We start from the raw sequence: 19,847 nt of genomic DNA, 5'->3' as shown, positions 1-19,847 counted from the left end.
GCTATAGCTCTGATTCCTGGTAGTACTCCACTGAATAGACCGCCGTACCGTGTTAGTGCAGCCCAACAGGAAGAGATTATGAGTCAGGTGCAGGAGCTATTGATTAAGGGGTTGATTCAGCCTAGCTCATCACCCTTTTGCTCACCTGTGCTCTTAGTGCAGAAGAAGGATGGTTCTTGGCGCATGTGTGTATTGAATACAGGGCGCTGAATAAGAATACCATCAAGAATCGATTCCCCATACCGAGGATCGATGACATCTTGGACCGCTTACAGGGCTCCACAGTTTTTAGTCGTATTGACTTGAAAAGCGGGTATCATCAGATACGCATTAGACCCGAGGATGTGCATAAGACAGCATTCCGAACCACGTTTGGATTGTATGAGTTCTTGGTTATGCCCTTTGGTTTGACAAATGCGCCTGCCACATTTAACAGAATGATGGACAGGATTTTCAGACCTCATAGAGAGTTTGTGGGCACATTCTTTGATGATATGATTGTGCATTCACAAACTGAGGAAGAGCATAGAAGGCATTTGGCCATTGTGTTTGCAGAACTCAGAAACCATAGATTGGTGGTTAATGGCAAGAAGAGTGAGTTTTTCTTGCAGGAGATACATTTCTTGGGGCATATTGTGTCTGGTCATGGAGTCCGTATGGATCCAGCCAAGGTAGAAGCAATACTTAATTGGCCAGCTTTGAGGACCGTGCATGATGTACGCAGCTTTCTAGGATTGTTTTCCTATTACAGGCGTTACATACGGCACTTTGCTGAAATTGCTTCGCCTCTTCATGCTTTGACGAAGAAAGCAACTCCGTTTAGATGGGCTGATCGGGAAATTACAGCATTCAAAAAGCTCAAAGAAAAGCTTACTTCGGACCCAGTATTGGTGTTACCGGACCTCCGAAAGGCTTTTGTTGTCCAGTGTGATGCATGTGGAAGTAGCATTGGTGCAGTTCTCATGCAAGAGGGACATGTTATAGCCTATGAGAGTAGAGTTTTGCAAGATGCTGAGAAGCATTTACAGGTTTATGAGAAAGAGATGTTGGCTGTAATTCACGCTCTTTCTACTTGGAAACACTACTTGCTTGGGGCTGATTTCACTGTAAAGACAGATCATCAGACCTTGCGTTACTTCCTCACGCAGACTAAGCTTTCAGAGAAGCATATGCGTTGGGCAAACTTTTTGTCAATGTTTCACTTCCAGATTGTGCATGTGGAAGGCAAAAAGAATGTAGTGGCAGATGCTTTGTCACGCAAGCCACAGGTCTCTGCAGTTTCACTTGCTTATCATCATGAGCTTGATGAAATGAAAGAGCAGTATGCCCATGATGAGGATTTTGAAAGGTTGTATGATCAGATGTCTGAGGGTCAGCGGCATGAGCATTATACTCTCAGAGATGGGTTTTTATTGATGCATGGCAGACTGTGTGTTACCAGGCCATTGCGACTCAAGGTTATGATTGAAAGTCATGCTCCACCGTATGCAGGTCATAGAGGTATTGACGCCACGGTCAAAGCAGTGGAGACTTTCTTTTATTGGCCAACCTTGAGAAGAGATGTTGATGCCTTTGTGAGGCAATGCATCGTATGTCAGAAGGTAAAGTTTGACCGTCAGAAGACACCAGGGTTATTACAGCCTTTACCTATTCCGGATAGACCTTGGGAGAGCATTGCCATGGATTTTGTATTCGATCTTCCACGGACACAAACGGGAAATGATGGCATCTGGACTATCATATGCAGGTTCAGTAAGCAGGCTCATTTCATTCCCGTACGGAAGACAATTAAAGTGGATCATATGGTGAAGTTGTTCATGGCGAACATCTTCAAGTATCATGGCTTGCCTACGTCTATCATTAGTGACCGTGATCCACGGATGACAAGTTTGTTTTGGAGAGGGTTGTTTGACAACATGGGTACAACTCTCAAGTTTTCATCGTCATTTCATCCACAGACAGATGGTCAGTCAGAAGAGGCTAACCCTACAGTGTTGGATCTTCTCAAGTGTTATGTGTCAGAGCACAAGCAACAATGGGAAAAGTATCTTCCTTTGGTGGAGTTTGCATATAACAACACTGTACATAGCTCGACAGGCAAGGCGCCTTTTGAGATTGTAGAAGGAGGGAAGAAAGTACCGCCCATTTTGCATACAAAGGATAAGATCTTTGAGGCTGATCAGTATGTGGAGAGCTTGGATGAAGCTTATCGGAGAGTTAAGTTGGCCCTCCAGAAAACTCAGCAGAAGCAAAAGAAAGCCGCAGACCGTCACAGACGTGATTTACAGTTTGCATTGGGTGATTGGGTTCTTTTGTGCTTTGAAAAGGCTAGACTCAAGAAGATGAAGGGTAAAGAGCGCTTATTCCCTAAGTTGAGCATGCGATATTATGGGCCTTTTCAGGTTTTGGAAAAGATTGGTGAGGTAACCTATCGTTTGAAGTTACCAGATCACTGGAGGATTCACAATGCTTTTCACGTGAGTCTTCTTAGACCTTTCCGTGGGGATGTGCCTGAGGATGTATCAGATGAGGCTCAGCCGGAAGTTGAGGAACTTGATGAGGTTCTGATTCCAGAGCAGATACTGGCACATAAAGAAAGGAAGGTACGAGGTAAAGTTTCCCGTCGCTATCTTGTGAAGTTCAAGAACTATTCACCGATGGATGCGAAGTGGATGGAGGAAGGTGACTTAACAGATTCACCTAAGGTTTTGCAGCTTTATCTCGATGCCTTTGAGTTAGAGCCGACTCTTATTGTGGCTCATTCAGGTTCAGCAGAGCATGGGTCTGGAGCATTACCTGATGCTCAAGGGGGGGCTAGCACCTCCACTCCCTTGATACAGACAGGCTCAGATGACATCTAGAGGTCGCTTGGTGCAGTTTTTATCTCACCCGAAGGTACTGAGGCTGACAGTACATCTGTTTATGGGACTTCTATGATATATGTGTACTAGTCACATGAGATTTTTGTGGATATGTATGGTTCACAGTGGTATACAACTTGGACTATTACTATGCCATTGGTTTGCACTGAATGTTGATACATGTGTATGGCTTAGAGAGATTGGGACGCTGATCTTGCCATATTGTATATTTCACTTTGGATATTTTGATGCATCACCAGAATGCAATCGAGGACGCTTGCCATCTTTCAAGAGGGGGGTATGTCATGGCCCTGTGAAAATGGAAGAGTACAAGTGTGGGCATGGTGGTTGCAGAGTCAGAATATTTTATGATTCACATGGGGGGTGCCCGGACAGAGTTTAAGATGTGTGGACATCCCTAGGTGTGAAGGGGAGAACTAGAAACATTAAACTTTAATGTTTATTAAAGTTTGCCCCTAGGCCTTAGTGGCCCTAGGGAACTTATTAAAGTTTGGGGCCCTAGGGATTATTTTTGGGAAGAGGGCCACTTTTGGAGTGTTTCTCTCTCTTCTCTCTCTCTCTCTAGCTTTTGGAAAAGAGGGAATCGTGGAGTTTCTCTAGCGCATGTACACAAGCATGAAAAAGCACAAGAGGAAGAAGGCGGCTGCTGTTTTCTGTGTACTGCTGCTGTTTTCTTCTGCATAAACAGCTGTACTTCCCACGTGTGCAGTCCGTACAGTGCAAGTACAGGCGGCTGGCTGCTGAAATTTGCTGCAAGCGCTGCGTTCTCTCTGCTGGATACTCTGCGCACAGGCCCTGTACAGGCTGTACCAGCAAGTACACAGCCCGTACCATACTGTACGACTGCCGTACAGTGTACGGACAGTCAGGTACAGCAAGTACAACTGCTGTAGGCGGCGTAAACAGGTGCTGGACAGGATTGTGTACTCAGATTCAGGCAGGTACAAGAGTGGATAGCAGACTGTTTGTGCAAGTACAACTCCTGGCACGTATCCCGAGGTGGTACAGACGGGTACAGTGCTGATTTTCAGATCTGTATTTTCAAGGACAGCATAAGAGTGAACATCAGGAGGAGGGTACAGGCAAGTACAAGCACATGTGTGAAGCAGGGTTGTGGATACAAGTGCCTGCAAGTACAGATTGGTGCTGTTGCTTCCTCCAGTGCTGTTTCACGAGCTGAACTTGGTAAGCCTTGTTGCTGTTCATCTATTTCTCTTTCTATTGCTTGATGTCTGTTGGAGATATGAGTTATCTGGCCCCTTGTGAGAGGAGGGGTATGGCAGATTGACAAGGGTTGAGACAGAGTTTGGACAGCACATGTATGTTTGAGCTGAGATGATGTATCATGCACTTGAGTTATGCCAGATGTATGCCCATGGCTGGCCTGCTTAGTGATCTTGGCTGATCAGAGGGAGGCACAGTGTGTTATTGTGGAACACAGATCTGTGTGCATAGATCCTCTGTGCTGAGAAGGATTTGTGGGCCGTCAGATTGGACTTACAGGTGTAAACTCTTGGCTGATCTTTGTGTTGTACTCAGCCATTCATATTATTATAATTGAATAAAGAAATACCGCAAGGGGCGCCAAGCTTTGGGGCCAACAGGTGTCGCTGTGTTTTCAGATTTGGGCACTCTAGCTCCAATCTGTTTTGTTTTATCATCTAGACTACAAGTGGACGGGTGATTGCTAATCTACCGCACTCTGGTTTTCTATCAGAGGCCGGTTTCAGCTCCCATCCACCGTGGGGCCACTGGCTGAAAAGGCGTGAACCACTGCTCAGTGAGAGCCTTCTGAATGTCATCCCTCATAATCAGCCCCCCTCTGAAGTGACTCAGCCTCTCCGCCTGGATCTCCTCCGAGCGACTGCAAAAGGCTTGCCAATCTCCAAAACTGCGTGCTGGGCCTGCCGCCAATGGTCCCCAGGCTAGACGAGGCTGAGAACCCAGCATATGACCCTGCTCTGTGCGTACTGCGGGGCTCCAGATGCGGCTGTCTGGCCCGCTCCTCCTCACAAGTGGGAGGTCTCTGAGAAAGCCCCGGTCTCAGCAACTCCCAAGCTCGCAGGATACTCAAGGCAAATCTGTCCTCCCATCCTCTACTGAGGCCTGTCCTCCTCATCTCTGTGAAGATCCACCGTATCTCTGGTGCTGCTGGGGGAGCTCTAGCCTGCAGCCGCTGAAAAAGAAGCTCCTTCCAAGGATTAGCGCCTGGAAGCAACCCCCGAACAATAAGCTTTCCCAACAAGGCTCTACTCTGATCAGCTGGATCTATAATGCCGAAGCCCCCCTGGGCTAGCGGAAGAGTAATAACTGCCCAAGCAACCTTAGCGTGGGCTGGCTGACCATCCCGCCCAGACCAAAGAAAGTTCCTGATCAGCCTCTGTACACCTGGCTGATGCAAGAGCTCAAGAAAATCCAACAAGACGTGATATACCACATAGTCGCTAAAAGCACCTGATTTGTCACCACCACCCTCCCAGCCAAGGAAAGCCGAGCTGTACTCCAATATAAAAGCTTCTTCTGAATGCTCAGAAGAAGCGGGGCGATGTGCTGCTCAGATGACAAATCAAGTCCAATGTGGCATCCCAGATACCGCATTGCTGTGCCAGGAGGAATCCATCTAAAACCCGGGTCTGGGCTCCATGCCGGAGCGGGGGTGCTACTGATCCAAAAAGCCGCTGTCTTGTGCCAATTGATCAATGCTCCCGAAGCCACACCAAAAACCTGTAGAGATTGCTCTGCCCTCTGTAGATTGGCCTCCTGGCCATGCAAAAACAATCCCGTGTCATCAGCAAACTCAGAATCAAGCAAGTCCTCACCCCGGACTGGAAGCTGGAGTCCTCTCAAACCAACCTCCTCTGTTGTCAGATACATGCTCATAGCCTCTGCAAAGAAAAGAAAAAGGAACAGAGCGAGAGGGCATCCCTGACGGACTGATTTGGTCAGCTCAAAACTTGGCCCCCGTCCTCTTGCCATCAACACCTGGCTACGAGCTGTGGAATATAGAGCCGCCACCCCTCGAATCCAGTTTGGCTCAAAACCCAAGTGAAGCATAGTGCCCTCGAGAAAAACCCAGTCGACTCTATCATATGCCTTCTCAAAATTGAGAAGCATAATGACCAAGTCCTCGCCGAGAAATCTAGCTCGGGCCGTCGCCTCCCAGAAGGTGAAAATGTTGTCAAGGATACTGCGCTCCTTGACAAATCTTGTCTGGGTAGCATGAATCAAATCCCCAAGGAAGGGCTGGATCCTCAAACTCAAGGCCTTGGCTAGGGCCTTGGCAAGGACCTTGTAGATAGTATTGAGGATCGTAATAGGCCTCCATTGTTGAATATCATCTGACACTCCCTCCCCCTTGGGGATAAGAAAGATCAAGCCCTCTGAAAAACTCTGTGGCATCACCGCAGTGTCCAAAACATGCTGAAATCCCCTGCGGAGGCCTGGCCCCAAAAGGTCCCAATAGCGCATAAAAAAGGCAGGCGTGAATGCATCCTCCCCACAACTATGACGCGGGAGGGCCCTCAAAGCCTCACCAAGCTCATCCTCTGAAAGGGGCTCACCCAAAGCTGTGTGCATACGATGTGTGACCCTCCTCTGCACATGGGCCCACATAGTCTGCCTGCAAGCATCACGTGCCTCCGTGGCTGGCTCCGCTGAAAGCAGGTCTCTGTAGAACTCTAATCTCCTCGGGCTCAGTGGCTAACGATCCGTCTTGCCTCCTGAGCTGTGCGAAGCAAGGCTACGTCTCAAGCGACGCTCCCGCTCTCGTGTCTCTCCCAGCCATGTCAAGGCTGTAGTGTTCAAAAAAGAGCTGAGCTCGATGAGCCCTTGGGCACACTTGCCTGCTGCATCCAGGTCAGAGCTCTGGCTATCCTGCCATATCCTCTCAATGTCCTCAAAAAGACTGGGGTCTGTAAGTATCCTCTCTGGGATCCTCAACTGCGCTGGTCTCCTGTGTCCTCTCCTCCAGTCAAAATAACTGGCGCATGGTTTGAGAAAGAGGTGCCATCAGCGAGAATGCCAACGGAGCCACCACGCTCCCCAAACCTGTCGCCCAGATAGAAGCGATCAATCCGTGATAGATTAGTCCCTCCCTGCCGGCGATCCGACCGAGAAAAACTAAGACTGTCCTGAGAACGGGAGAAAGCCTCATGCTGCCATGCATCAGTGATCCGCAGTGTCATACAAAATCGCTCCCAAGCTGCAAGCTCCGTGCCGTGCACTGTAACATGATTGCCTCCCACCCTATCGGCCGGGTCCTCAAGCATGTTGAAGTCTCCCCCAACACACCAATGTGCGGCCTCGGGCAATGCATCTGTAACAAGGGTCCAAAACTCTGCTCTGGCACTAGCATGATTGGGCGCATAGACATTGAGCACACCAATGTGCTCATCGTGCATCCTCAGAATAACATACTGCGCTCTACCAGGCACAGTGACCCCGCGATCCACAATGGCCTGCCGCCATGCATCCGCAATGACCATACATACTCCTCCCTGCCCACCCAAGGGGACAAAACCTGCAGACCAAAAAGTATCCCATCTACCAGGCATCACCGAACCATATCTCCGAATCTTGCTCTCACTCAAATGGTGCTCCTGCATCATCAGAATATCAATACTGCCCCCAACGAGGCATCTCTGAAGCTCCTGCCTCAAGCAACCACGATAACGTACATAGTGTGCACCGCGAAGGCCCTGTACATTCCATGAGATGATCCTCATGGATGACCTGCTGAGGTGGAGGCTGTCTCAGCCATATGGCGGGCCTTCGCAAGCGGCTTGGATGGAGAGTATTCCCCATCCGAGCGACTACGAATCTGCCCACCCAGTGTGCTACAACAGTCTCGGACCAGGCGCCAGTGCCTGTCCCATAGCGACTGCCTCCCGCTCGGAGAAAGAATCCTCATGTATGCATACATAGCCAGGGTCTCGCGCTAGGTCTGCCACTATGCGAACCACCAAATGTCGAATCCCGGAGGCATCCGCACTCCATGTGCCAACTCCCAGAGTCGGCCTACCATGTCTGTAATCTCCAAGTCGCTCACATGGTGAGAAAACTCAACTGCCTGTGTCTGCAAAATACTAAGAGCAAGATCCAGAGTCCACTCCTGGTCGCGAGTTCCGCAAAGAGGGAAGGAGAAGGCCACCGCTGAATCAAGTGCCTCCTCCCCTCAGGCCGGAAGTATCACCACATGAACTCTGATATGTGCTAGCTCATGGGGGCCCTCCGCTCCAAATAGGCGTGTAAAGGAGTAGTCGAAAACCCTTGTCTAGTGTCGAGACTACTCAGCCGACTGCGGATAGAGGATATCCGTGAAGCACAAATCGGCATGGTAGGTTTCCTCTGCGGTACACGAGCAAGGTCGGTGCTCAGTGCCCGCCGGACTGCAGGTGAGCGCCAGGGCACTGCCAGTGCCTTCTGGGGAGCTGAGACGAGCGGAGGGAGAGAAGAGGGGGGAGAAGGGGGTGGGGAAGGAGACGTTGAAAATGCGGGAGCGGGAATGGGAGGAGGCGAGGGTGGAAGCGAGGCCGGGGGGGGGGGGGGTGCGAGGTGAAGGGGGGGGCGCTGGCATCTCGTGATCCTCAGTCTGCGCTGGGGTCTCCTCCTGGAGGGGAGCAAAGCTGTTCCTCACTGGAACCCAATGATGCTGAGGCTGTGTTTGCTGCTGCGTCGGTCTTTGGGCACGGTCTCTGGGCATGCTGCTGTGGCTGTCTCCCTCTACGGCGCCCTTGTCCAGGCTACCAATTGGAGGTCTCTGTGGGCTGAGCAGGTGTCCCGGAGAGGCTGCCTGCCGAGCCGCATTCGTGGACGGGCCAGCGGAGGTCTGCTGCTGCGGTGAAGGTCGGGGTCTCCTGCGAGGGCAGGCCTTGGCCAGGTCGCCGACTTGCCTGCATATAAAACACTGGTTCGGGAGCCCCGAAAACTCCACTCTCTGATCGATCCATCCCCCCCCCTATCCTAGGTAACTGAATGACCTTCGGAAGGGAGGAGATGTCAGGAACCAAAACTCTGACCGAAGGAAGGCCAGCTGCTCTAGCCACCACTGAAGCTGCTTTGGGGCCAGTCTCAAGCACCGAGCCCACCAATGATCCTATCCTAGACAGGAGTGGAAGGTACTCGCGACGAAGTCCAGGAAAGCAAACTGTGACATGGAATAGGCGCTCTCCCTGCTCGGCCGTTGCTCGGTCGAAACCATGCTGCCAATGTCTGAAGAAGGCCCGAGCTCCCCTGATGTCCAGGGGACTCATGGCTAAGACCTGGGCCACGCTCTGGGCTGTCTCGAACTCAATCTGGTAGTGTCCGCGGCCCAGTAACTGAACGTCCAGGATCTTGCCCACATCTGCAAGAAGGCAGGCCTGGAGAAGATCCCGAATGTCCTCTTTGCTGGGGCGGGTGCCTACTATACGGCAGATGGTGGAATGTACCTGGAGGCGTTCCACCTCTGCGGCGAGGCTCGCTTCCTCTTCTGGCGAAAGATTAAGCGTAATGGGGGTATCCTCATGGGCGGGCGAGGGGGCTGCGGAAGAGTCCCTCTGAGGTGAGGCAGGAGGGGCCTCCATCAGAGTCTGAAGTTGAGTCGAGGGCGAAGTGGAGACGGAGGGTCCTGCAAGAACCAAGCTGCACGAAAACGGGGGGAGCACGGAGCGGGGAGGGAAAGACCAAAAGCGAGGGGGGGAGGGGCGGATGACAGAGGAGAGAAAATAGGGGGGGGGGGGGGGACGGGAGGGGAAGCGGGGAGGGAGCGGGAAGGGCGCGATAGGGGGCGGGAAGGGCGCGAAAGGAGGGGGCGAAAAGGGGGGCGGGGGGCTCGAAAGGAAGAGGGGGCAGGCGGGCAAGGGCGGGACGCGGAGGGGGGGGGGCGCGAGCAGGCAAGGACGAAGGAGAGGGCGAAGGGAGAGGGCGAGGGTGAGGGCGCAGGCGAAGGCAGGCAGGCGGGGGGCGAAGGCGAGGGACAAGGCGAGGGCGAAGGCGGGCAGCAGGCTCGAGCAAGGGGGGGGGGGGGCGAGAGCTTCAACGAGCGTTACGTTCCCCCCCTGCACAACAGTTTGCTCCAGTTTTCTTAGCATTAAAAGCAAATTTCATCACTGGAGTAGGAGGAAGCTCGACTTGCTCTCTAGAGCTTTGGTGGTTAACCAAGTTTTGCTAGCCACGGCTTGGTTCGTGCTGGATTTTTCATAAGGGCTGCATTGGCCAGCTTTTTTTTTTTTTCTTTTTTTTTTTTTTTTCCGGGAAAAGGATCCTTCTATTAGTTAATGAGAAAACGCCATAAGGCTACAAAGCTCACCTCGCAAGGAGGGATAAAACACAGTGAACTCCTGAGCTCCACCCCCGTGGCTGGCCGCTCTCTGGGGGGGGCTACCTAGTAGTACATGTGGGAGGTGAGAAAAGCCAGACTGGAGGCCTGTAGTGCCAAGTGACATCCTCGCCCCTCGCGGTGAGGAAAGGGCCAGGGTGCCAAGTGCGGAGGAAAGCCTTGCGGCGCCCTCTCATGCGATCCGAGTCGCCCTGGAGTTTCCCCCAGTGTCCTCTCAAGGTGTGAATGATGTCCACCCAGAGGGCCTGTATGACCTCCGCCGGTGGAGTCGCCTGGCGGTCAATGGCCTCCCTGCATCGGGCTCTCCATATGTGCCAGGCCGTCATGCTGCTGATCATCTCCCATCTGTGCCCGACCCCCTCCTGAGGGGCTGCCGATGAGAAGTCTGGCGTCGGAACCACCGCCATCGCCCTGTCAGAGACCTGGATGGTCGCGCTGCCAGGGACGTCCTCATATCCAAGGGCCGGGCCGCTGTCCGTGGCCCAAGCCACCGCACCCCACGTCACCAGCATCTCACCTGGTGAGCCTGCAAAAACCATCCTGAGAGCGCGCTGCCAGACCTGCTGAGCCTGTGGGCAATCCCATAAGCAGTGCCGCTGCGACTCCTGTGCATGGCCGCACCGAGGGCAGGACGCTGGGTGTCTGCCAAAAGCTAGCCATGCCCCCACAGCCAGTCCTCTATGCGCTGTGAGCCAGAGAAAAAGCGTCACCTTCCGGGGCCGGAAGCTGGCCCCCAGGCGCTGCCAGAAGTCCCTAAGAAAGGTAGGGGAGAGCCCCTGTCGCCGCCAATGCTCGGCCGCCGCCGGGGTGCTCGCTATCCTGTGCCTCTGAATCCGCCGCCCCAGCCTCGCTGTGTACTGAAAAAAGGGGATGCCTGGGCTGGTAGGGGCCAAGTAGGGATCTCGCCAAAACCACTCACCTGGATCCCACTGAAGGCGAATAAGAGGCCTGCTGTCCCAAGCCCATAATCTCCAAGAACAGTCCTCTCCTATCGAGGCCGGTGAGGGGTCTACATGCCACTGTCTCTGATGAAAGCCGACCACCCGCACCCTCTGAAGAATACAACCCTGGAGCCCATCCAAATCTAGTCGTGTCCTCTGAAGCTGGCCACCCTCTCCCACCTCGAAAGTGAGTGGGGCGACTCCCTCCGCTGTGCCGCAGACCGCTAGAAGGATCTCATGCCGAGTAAAGACACCCATCCACTGTGGAGGTGGAGGGTCCTGTACTGGGGTCCGCCACTCCCGGGGGATGGCCGCCTCGATGTCCTGTCTCATCAACTCTCTGCCCCTCATCCCACTGAGTCTCCTCTCCTGGGCCTCAAGAGGCAGCTGCTGAAAACATATCCAGTCGTCCAGGGACTGGGCTGGGCCGGAGCTCAAAGGGCCCCACGACACGTGAGACCGCGATCCAACCATATGGCCACTGGGAAGTCGAATCAAGGGGTTCCAGATCAATGGCTGCCTCAGGCGCTCCTCATCGGTGCCCGGAGGAGTCTGGAAGAGTGACGGCCTCAGATGCGACCAGGCCCTCAGAAGGCTAGCTGCAAAACGCTCCTCGAAGCCAAGGCCCACTCCTCTGGATCGCTGCTCTGTAAAGATCCACCTAATGCTGGGGGTCCAGGGGCCGCTAAGAGAGGGGGTGCGGAGCATCCTGGAAACAAGAAACTCCTTCCACGGCTCAGCGCGTGGCAGGAGGCCACGAACTACCAGCTTGCCAAGCAATGCTCGGCTTTGGCAAATAGGATCAACAATGCCCAGGCCGCCTCTCTCCCTCGGCTGAGTGATCACCGCCCATGCCACCTTGGCCCTGGCGGGCCGCCCGTCGCCACCGGACCAAAGAAAGTTCCTGATGAGCCGCTGCACCTGGCCAATGCATGCCCGAGAGAAGGCCCAGCAGGAAGTGATGTACCACATAGTAGCAAGCAGAACCTGGTTGGCCACAACTACTCGGCCAGCCAGAGATAAACGAGCGGTACTCCAATACAGAAGCTTCTTCCGAATGCTCAGAAGAAGGGGGGCTATCTGCTGCTCCGGAGATATGTCAATGCCCACATAACATCCCAAATAACGCACTGTAGTGCCACGGGGCAGCCACTGAAAACCGTCAACTGGCCTCCAAGTCGGGGGGGGCATAGAGCTGACCCACAGCCCACACGACTTGTGCCAGTTGATCAAAGCGCCCGAAGCTCTGCAAAACCTGTCCATGGCTAAGGCGAAGCGGCGGAGGTTCTCCTCACCTCCCTGAAGATAGACAGCAGTGTCATCCGCAAACTCCGAGTCTAGGAGCTCCTCCGAGGTACGGATGGGAAGCTGGAGGCCCCGCAAACCTGTATCCTGTGCCGTCAAAAAAGTGCTCATGGCCTCCGCCACAAAAAGAAAAAGAAAGGGCGCTAAGGGGCACCCCTGCCGCACCGAGCGCGAGAGCTGGAACCTCTCTCCGCGCACGCCCTGTATCAGCACCTGGCTATGAGCCGATGAGTAGAGTGCAGAGACCCCACGGATCCACTGAGGGGGGAAGCCCATCCTCTCCATAGTGCCTTCCAAGAAGGCCCAGTCCACCCGATCATATGCCTTCTCGAAGTCGAGAAGGAGCACTGCCAGATCCTCCTGTCGAAATCTAGCCAGAGCCGTAGCCTCCCAGAAGGAGAAAATGTTATCCAGAATGCTCCTATCCTGGATGAAGCCAGTCTGCGTGGAGTGGATGATGTCCGGAAGGTGAGGCTGAAGCCGCCTGCTGATCGCCTTAGCTAGGACCTTGTAGGCCGTGCCTAGCAAGGTGATCGGTCTCCACTGTCTAATCTCCAGTCTGTCTCCTCCCTCTTTGGGGATCAAGTGGATCAAACCCTCAGCCATGCTGTCCGGCATGACTCCTGACTCCATAATCTCCTGGAATGCCAATCTGAAGCCCCTGTGTAAGAGGCCCCAGTACCTCTGGAAGAAAGCCACCGAGAGACCGTCCTCTCCTGGGCATTTGCCCCGAGGTAATGCCTGAAGAGCCTCCTCCAGTTCCGTATCCGAGAAGGGGGAGAGAAGGGAGTGCTGTAAATGGGCCGGCACAACCGGTCTCGTGAAGCTCCAGACTGCCTCCCGAGCCTCTCTCACCCTGTCATCTGCTGGCTCAGCAGAGAGAAGGTCCCTGTAAAAATCTGTGGCTATAGCCCGAACCCTGGGGGGATCCACCACAACCTGGCCATCAGCCTGCCGGAGACGCCTGAGACCCTCTCGTCTGAAGCGAGGCCCTGTCGCCTCAAAGAAGTCTCGAGTCACTCTGTCCCCAGCCTGTGTCCAAAAGGAAGCCCGAGCATGGAATCGGAACTCCACCCTCCTCTCCTCGATGGATCTGATCTCCGTGCGAGCTGACTCCATCTGCTCTGAGATCCAAGGGCTCGTAGGATCCCTCTCCTGGAGTCTCTGGAGGGACGCTAGACTCCTCCGTAGGCTCCTCTCCTGCTCTCTGAAAGCCTCCAGCCGGTCCAAGGCAGCCTGTCTGAGCATCTGGCTAATCTCCTGTAAGCCACTGGCAAGATCGCTGGCTGCCGATCCTCTCCTGAACTGCAGCTCCTGCCAGACCTGCTCAACTCCGATCGCAATCTCGGGCTCCTCTATGAGACAATCTGGAATCCGGACGCTCTGGCTCTGCTCTCCTCTCGTGGGGTCCTCAATCTGGAGAAGCACTGGATGGTGATCTGAAAACGAGGAGCCTGCAAGTATGCCCACTGTGCCACCTCTATCACAGGCCCACTCATCAATGTAAAACCTGTCGATGCGGGATAGGTTAACCCCTCTGGCCCGTCTATCCGAGCGCGAGAAAGATAGGCTCCCCTGCAACCTACCAAACTCCGGGAGAGTCCACGGATCCTGGCCTCTCACCTGAAGCACTAGTTCCTCCCAGGCAGCTAGCTCCGGCCCATGAATGGTCTCCTGGCTGCCCCCCATCCTGTCCTCTGCATCCTCCAGCATGTTGCAATCCCCTCCGAGGCACCAGTGGTCTGCCAAGGGGAGGGACTGCCTAATGGTGCTCCAGAACTCGGCTCTCCCGGTCGCCCCATTAGGGGCGTAGAAGTTGAGGAAGCCAATGCGGTCTTCCCCAACCCGAAGGATGATCCACTGCGCACGACCCTGGACCAGAATGCCAGAGTCCACAACTTCAGATAGAAGCTGCTCGCTGACTGAGATGCATACTCCACCCTGGTTTTCCTGGGAGCCATATGCCGGTGACCAAAAAGTGTGACTCCTGCCAGGCAAGATCTTCCCGCAGGTGCGGGTACGCCCAGCAGAAAGGTGGTGCTCCTGGATGAAAAGGATATCGATGGGTCCTCCAACGAGAGCCCTCTGGATCTCCTGGCGAAGTCTGCCCCGGCCAATGTAGCAGCGATGTCCACCGAGACCCTGGATGTTCCATGAGAGGATCCTCATGGATGAGCTATGGCAAGTGAAGCAGCCTCCACTGGCTCACCCCTCTCAGCCGGCCCGGATGATCTGCCCTCCACTCTGTGAGTCTTGGGCGCCGGCTTGGAGGGAGAATAATCACTGTCTGTCCGGGTGCGGAGTCTCTCCAAAAAAAGGGTGACCTGTCTCTGTGTCCAGCCCCACTCCGCCTTCGCCCTGTCCAGGGCATAGGCGTGAGACCAATCCTCTGCATATATGTATCTAAAGGTTGGCTGCACCCTCGGGGCGGCATGGAGGAGAATCAGAAGCACCGCCTCAACTGAGGTGTGGACCGGATCCGCCCGCCAGTCTCCTATACCAAACAGGCTCATGCGGGCTGAGTGTAATCGGGTCTGCAATAGGTCCGTGAGCCCCAAGTCACTGAAGTGATGAGAAAACTCCAGTATCTGATCACGCAAAACTTCCTCTACAGAGTTGCAATCCCATGCTGTGTCTGGGGCAACACTGAGAGGAAAGGAGAAAGCCACCATGCTGCTCACCACAGAGGGAGAACGAGAAGGATGGCACACCACGCAAACTCGCAAGGGCGCGACCAGTGTCTCGAACGGGCCAGCATCCAGCTGGAGGCACCTGAAAAAACCGTAATCCACTGGTAGCCCCATCACTCGCGGGGCCCCCCCAGGGGAGGCTGGAGAGAACTCTGTGGCGGGCGAGGCGAGGATCGCCATCTCCACCGGCCCGGAGTGGCGGTGGAACAGCCGCTGGACTGAGCTCTGGCCTACCCAGCTGCGCTGCCCCGGGGCAGTGGGTGGTCTGGCGAAGTATCCTGGAGAGGCCGAGGGAGGGATGGGGGCTCGTGGCGAGGAGGGGGGAGAGCGAGGAGAGGATGGAGAGGCATTTGCCAGAGGATAGGTGTCAGGGGGGGCCGCCGGGAGAGGCGGGAGAGGGGGGGCTGGGGGGGGAGAAGGAAGGGTGGAAGGAGTGCTCTCCGGGTGAGGGGAAGGGGAGCCGGGGGTCGAAGAGTGCGGCCCAGGATCCTCAGGAATCTGCTCCAAGGAGGGTGGGGGGCCCCCCGCGGGGGGAGGTGGGAGCGGGGTCTCCACGTGGGAGGCTCCACCAGCGGCCTCAACGGGCACTGAGTCTGAATCCTCATCCATCGGGGTGGGACCTGCTGGCCGCCTATCCCTGACAGGAGCATAAGTGCGGGTAGGTGCCTGTACGCCAGCCGGAGTCGCCTGTCCGCCAGCCTGTGCTGCCTGCTGGCGTCTGCGACGACGGTCCCTACGGGCCGGGCGTTTCCGCCGGCGAACCTCCTGCCATCCGCCAGCCTCCTGGGACTGCGCGGCATCCTCCGCCGGGGCCTGCTCGTCAGATGATGGCGCCTGCTGTGACGAGCCAGGGATGTCCGGTCTCTGAAGTGGATGGCCACCCCTCGGGTCTCCTGCTGCTGCAGGGGGTCCGGAGGCGGAATAACGTGAAGGATGAGCCCCCTTGCGGGGACAGGCGCGTGCGAGATGGCCCATCTCCCGACATATGTAACACTGGCCGGGGAGGCCCGAATACTCCACGCGCTGTATCATATGTCCTCCAGAAAGACAAGGGAGAAGGATCGTCTTCGGGAGGGACTCCGGTGACGGAACCACAACCCGAATGGCCGGGAGTCCTGCTGCCCGAGCAATCACTGAAGCCGCTGTCTGAGGCGTCTCGACCACCTGCCCGAACGCCTTGCCAATGGATGACAAGAGGGGCAAGTACTCCCTACGGAGTCCAGGAAAACAGATAGTGACGGGGAAACCTGTCGCGCCTGCTAGCGGGTCAGAAGCGGGGTCGAAACCATGAGTCCATCGCGCCAGGAACGCCCGGGAAGAGCGGAGGGCAATGGGGCTCCGAGCCAGCACCATCTGAGCTGCCTGTGGGGACTTGAAATCCACCTGATAGTAGCCACGTCCCAAAAAATCCACGCTGACGATCTTGGCGGGCACGCCAACAAGGCTGCCTTGCAGAAGGTCGCGAAGCTCTCTCCGCATCGGACGGCTACCCACTATCTTGCAGACCAAGGAGGAGGCCTCAAGAGCGGAAACTGTGGAAACAAACAACTGAAGATCTTCAGCTGTGAACTCCAGACGGAGACCGGAATCGGCAGGGTTAGTCGGAGCGGCTTCCATGGAGTCCTCCAGAGGGAAAAAGCCAGAAACCGGGGTCACCAACGGGAGGGACATAGCCCTGCGAGGAAAAAAGAGAAGCGGCGGGTTACAGGATAGCGGGGGCGGGGCGCGGGGGGGGGGGAGCTGAGGCGGGGAGGAGTTAACGGTGGGCGGAGGGGCGGGACGGAAGGGAGGAGAAAGAGGGCGGAGGGGGGAGAGGTGGCGAGGGAGAGAAGAGAGGGGGAGGCTAAGGATGATAGAGAGGCGGAGGAAGAAGGAATGGGGAGGGAAGTAAACGGCGGGGGGAGAGGCGGGGAATGCAGCGAGGAGGGAGGCGAAGGAAGAGAAGGCGGGGGGGGAAGAAAGCGAAGAAGAGGAGGGAGGCGGGGGAGTGGAGGCGGGGGGGTGAAGGCGGGGGAGAAACGCGAGGCAGAAGGCGGTGGGGAGGCGGCGTAGAGGGGTGCGAAGAAGAAGGCGGGGGAGAGGGCGGAGGAGACCGCGGAGGGCTGGCGGGGGGGGGAAGGTGAGGCGCGATGGCGAGAAGCAGCGGGGGGGGGGAGAGCGGAGCTCGCAGGCGAGTCAAGTCAGTGCTCCCTTTCTCATGTAATTAGGCTACCGCCTCATTATCTTGAGCGACTCGAGAACTGCATTGGCCAGCTTCGTTGCCTTATTCCAAACTTTCTTTGGTCAGAGCTTGATGGAAATGCACACACCAGGGCCAGAGTTGCTTGGGAAACTATCATCAGGCCTAAGCAGGAAGGGGCATTGAATATCATTGACCTTGAGGTGCAATGTAAGGCTTTGCTGTGTAAGCTTGTTTTTAGGGGCTTTCTTCCAGGCACTGAGCCGTGGAAGGACTTTCTCATGCAACAGATCACGAAGTGTCCCTGTTCGCGGGGGTGACTGGACTCTCAGCTCACGCTTTATTTTTTCGGATGCAGTTCACCGCTCCCCTTCATCCCCCTTGGTTAGGTCCATCCTACGGGCTTGGGACTGCCTAGGGAGTTTTTTGGTACACATCCCCCCCCCCGTTCAGTGGAGGAAGCTAACCGGCAGCGCATTCTGTGGAATGTTTGATGCATGGTAGGCCTCTTGGGGCAGCTATGCATATTCTTTGGGTTGGCTGGGAGACCCTATGCCCCACAGTGCTGGCTTGGAAGAGGCTTCAGAGTACCGAGGTACAGAGATTGGATTTCACGCAACATTTGACAAGCTCTAGCGGGAGGATTGCACCGGTTGATGCAGCCATTCCCAACCACTTTCTTGGATGGCCGTCATCATTCTTGGTTTGGGGTTTTTTTCTGGGACAGGTGTTCCTCTTCAGGTTATAGGTCTCCCCTTGCCTAGGGAGGATGATGTACCAGTCTTTTTTTCTGTACAGGATGGATGGCAGTTGGAGAGATGTGACGTGCAGGACCTTATTGAGGGCCCCTAGATTCGTCAAGTCAGAGTTGTTGGCAGGTTAGGGAAGCATGTCTTTGTTGACCCGCCCCAGGGATGGTCACAGAGAGTGTTAGCCTTTGGTTGTATGGTGGCTCCCCTATCAAACATTTGCATTGGGACCCCGGTGAGTGGGAGTGGAAGGATGCTTGTAACCCTTTGAAAAGCATGCCTTTTTTCAGTTATACGGTGCGGAATGCCAGACATCTTATCTTGGGACACAATCAGAGTGTCCCTACTCTTAGACCCCATTGGAAATCTTACGGCATTTCGACTGACATGTAGAGGGTGTTATTCATGCTTTTGCATAGGGAGATTTGTGTTAATCTGCAGCTTAACCTGTGTTTTTGGGTTAATCCTCATTAAGTTAAGCACCCACGTGACATCAAAGTGGGTCCAAAGACAAAGAAAGAAAGAAAGCAAGTTTGTATCAAATGTCTACAAAAGACTGAAAGGGTCTGTAAGACTGAAAATGAGTACATATGAGAGAGAGAGAGAGAGAGAGAGAGAGAGAGAGAGAGAGAGAGAGAGAGAGAGAGAAGCATGAAGAAAAGATTCCACTCCATGAACATTGTAGTTGCTTGTGGAGACTCAAGCATGGCCTTATAATTGGCCATCTTCTGAAGACTATCCGAAGGCTGAAGAAAGAGGCACCATTACAGGAAAGCTGCTAGTGCAGGACAGGTAAATTTGTAACTTGTAAATGATTATGCTGTTGTTTCACCAGTCTCAAATGTACGTGCCACAAAGCAACATTGTAAAGAGAGAGAAGGTAGTTGACTGTGTTTTTCATTTCTCATTAATCTGTTCCTAACAGCTGCCAATTTAAGTAAAGTGGATGTTGAACTAGTGATGGGTGAGAAGAAAAATGGTCAATGAATAGTGATGGGTAAGGAGTTGAAGTGGATGATGAATGAGCTGGAGGCCCCCCTCTGCCTGCGTTCATGCGCCCGTCCCCATCCCCTCGCTTCAGCCTGCACTCCCCTCCTGCTCTTGCCAACGCTCCCATGCTGCCACCTGACCATCGCAAGCCGCCTCCCCTGCTCTGTCCTCTTCCTTGTGCTTTGCAGCTATCCCCTGGGTTTGTGCACCTCCCCTGAAGGCAAGCTTGTTTCCTTTTGTGGCACAGTGTCACTGCCTTGGTCTTTTCCCTCAGGCGGACTCCATGGCCGACACTTCGACAACCCCTACTGAGGCCGCCCCTCCCTGCCTGTCTTTTTCTGAAGGGGACCTGCAGCTCCTCGCAGTGACAATCGCCTCTCTAGAGGCCTCCACATTGGTCTGCAAGCTTGTTGGTAGCCACCCGGCGCCTGGGACACCTTAGGGATCTTTCGCAGGCTAGCCTTATTGGCGAGCCTAGAAAGATCACTGATATTCATCCACTGGGGCATGGATACTACCATGTCAAGTTTGATTTGCCTGCAGCATCCGACAGAGTCATGTAGCTGAGTCCCGTGGCATTGTGTATGGCCCAAGCCTTCTTTGCGAGGTGGCAGCATGGCTTCGACCCAGCATCCGACCCCTTGGTTGGCGTCTCAAGTTTTCCCGTTAGAGTTTGCTTTCCTGGCCTCGGGAAGGAATATCTTCCCCTTCTCCCGGTGATCAGTGGAGTTATCGTCGTAAGAGTGATGGAATCCCCCCCACCTCCGCTTCGGTTCTAGCTCACACGGTAGGG

The 19,847-nt window shown here is 54.8% G+C and overlaps 1 protein-coding gene across 3 annotated transcripts in view; it reads left to right on the top strand.

Annotated features, from left to right (window-relative positions):
- The window catches only part of LOC147628123 (uncharacterized), a 230,797-nt gene that overhangs the window by 96,378 nt on the left and 114,572 nt on the right, over nt 1-19,847 (top strand). For all 3 annotated transcript variants that reach the window (XM_086813146.1, XM_086813145.1, XM_086813144.1), the window contains exon 10: nt 18,750-18,856. In XM_086813146.1, the coding sequence (XP_086669272.1) occupies nt 18,750-18,856 (107 nt within the window). The remainder of the gene's footprint in view (nt 1-18,749; nt 18,857-19,847) is intronic.

The sequence above is a fragment of the Cibotium barometz genome, chromosome 19, assembly GCF_041138505.1.
Source record: "Cibotium barometz isolate CiBa-2024 chromosome 19, ASM4113850v1, whole genome shotgun sequence".
In the NCBI taxonomy this organism is placed as follows: domain Eukaryota; kingdom Viridiplantae; phylum Streptophyta; class Polypodiopsida; order Cyatheales; family Cibotiaceae; genus Cibotium; species Cibotium barometz.
The sequence above is the reverse complement of the archived record's forward strand: the minus strand, read 5'-3'. Positions and strand labels throughout refer to the sequence as shown.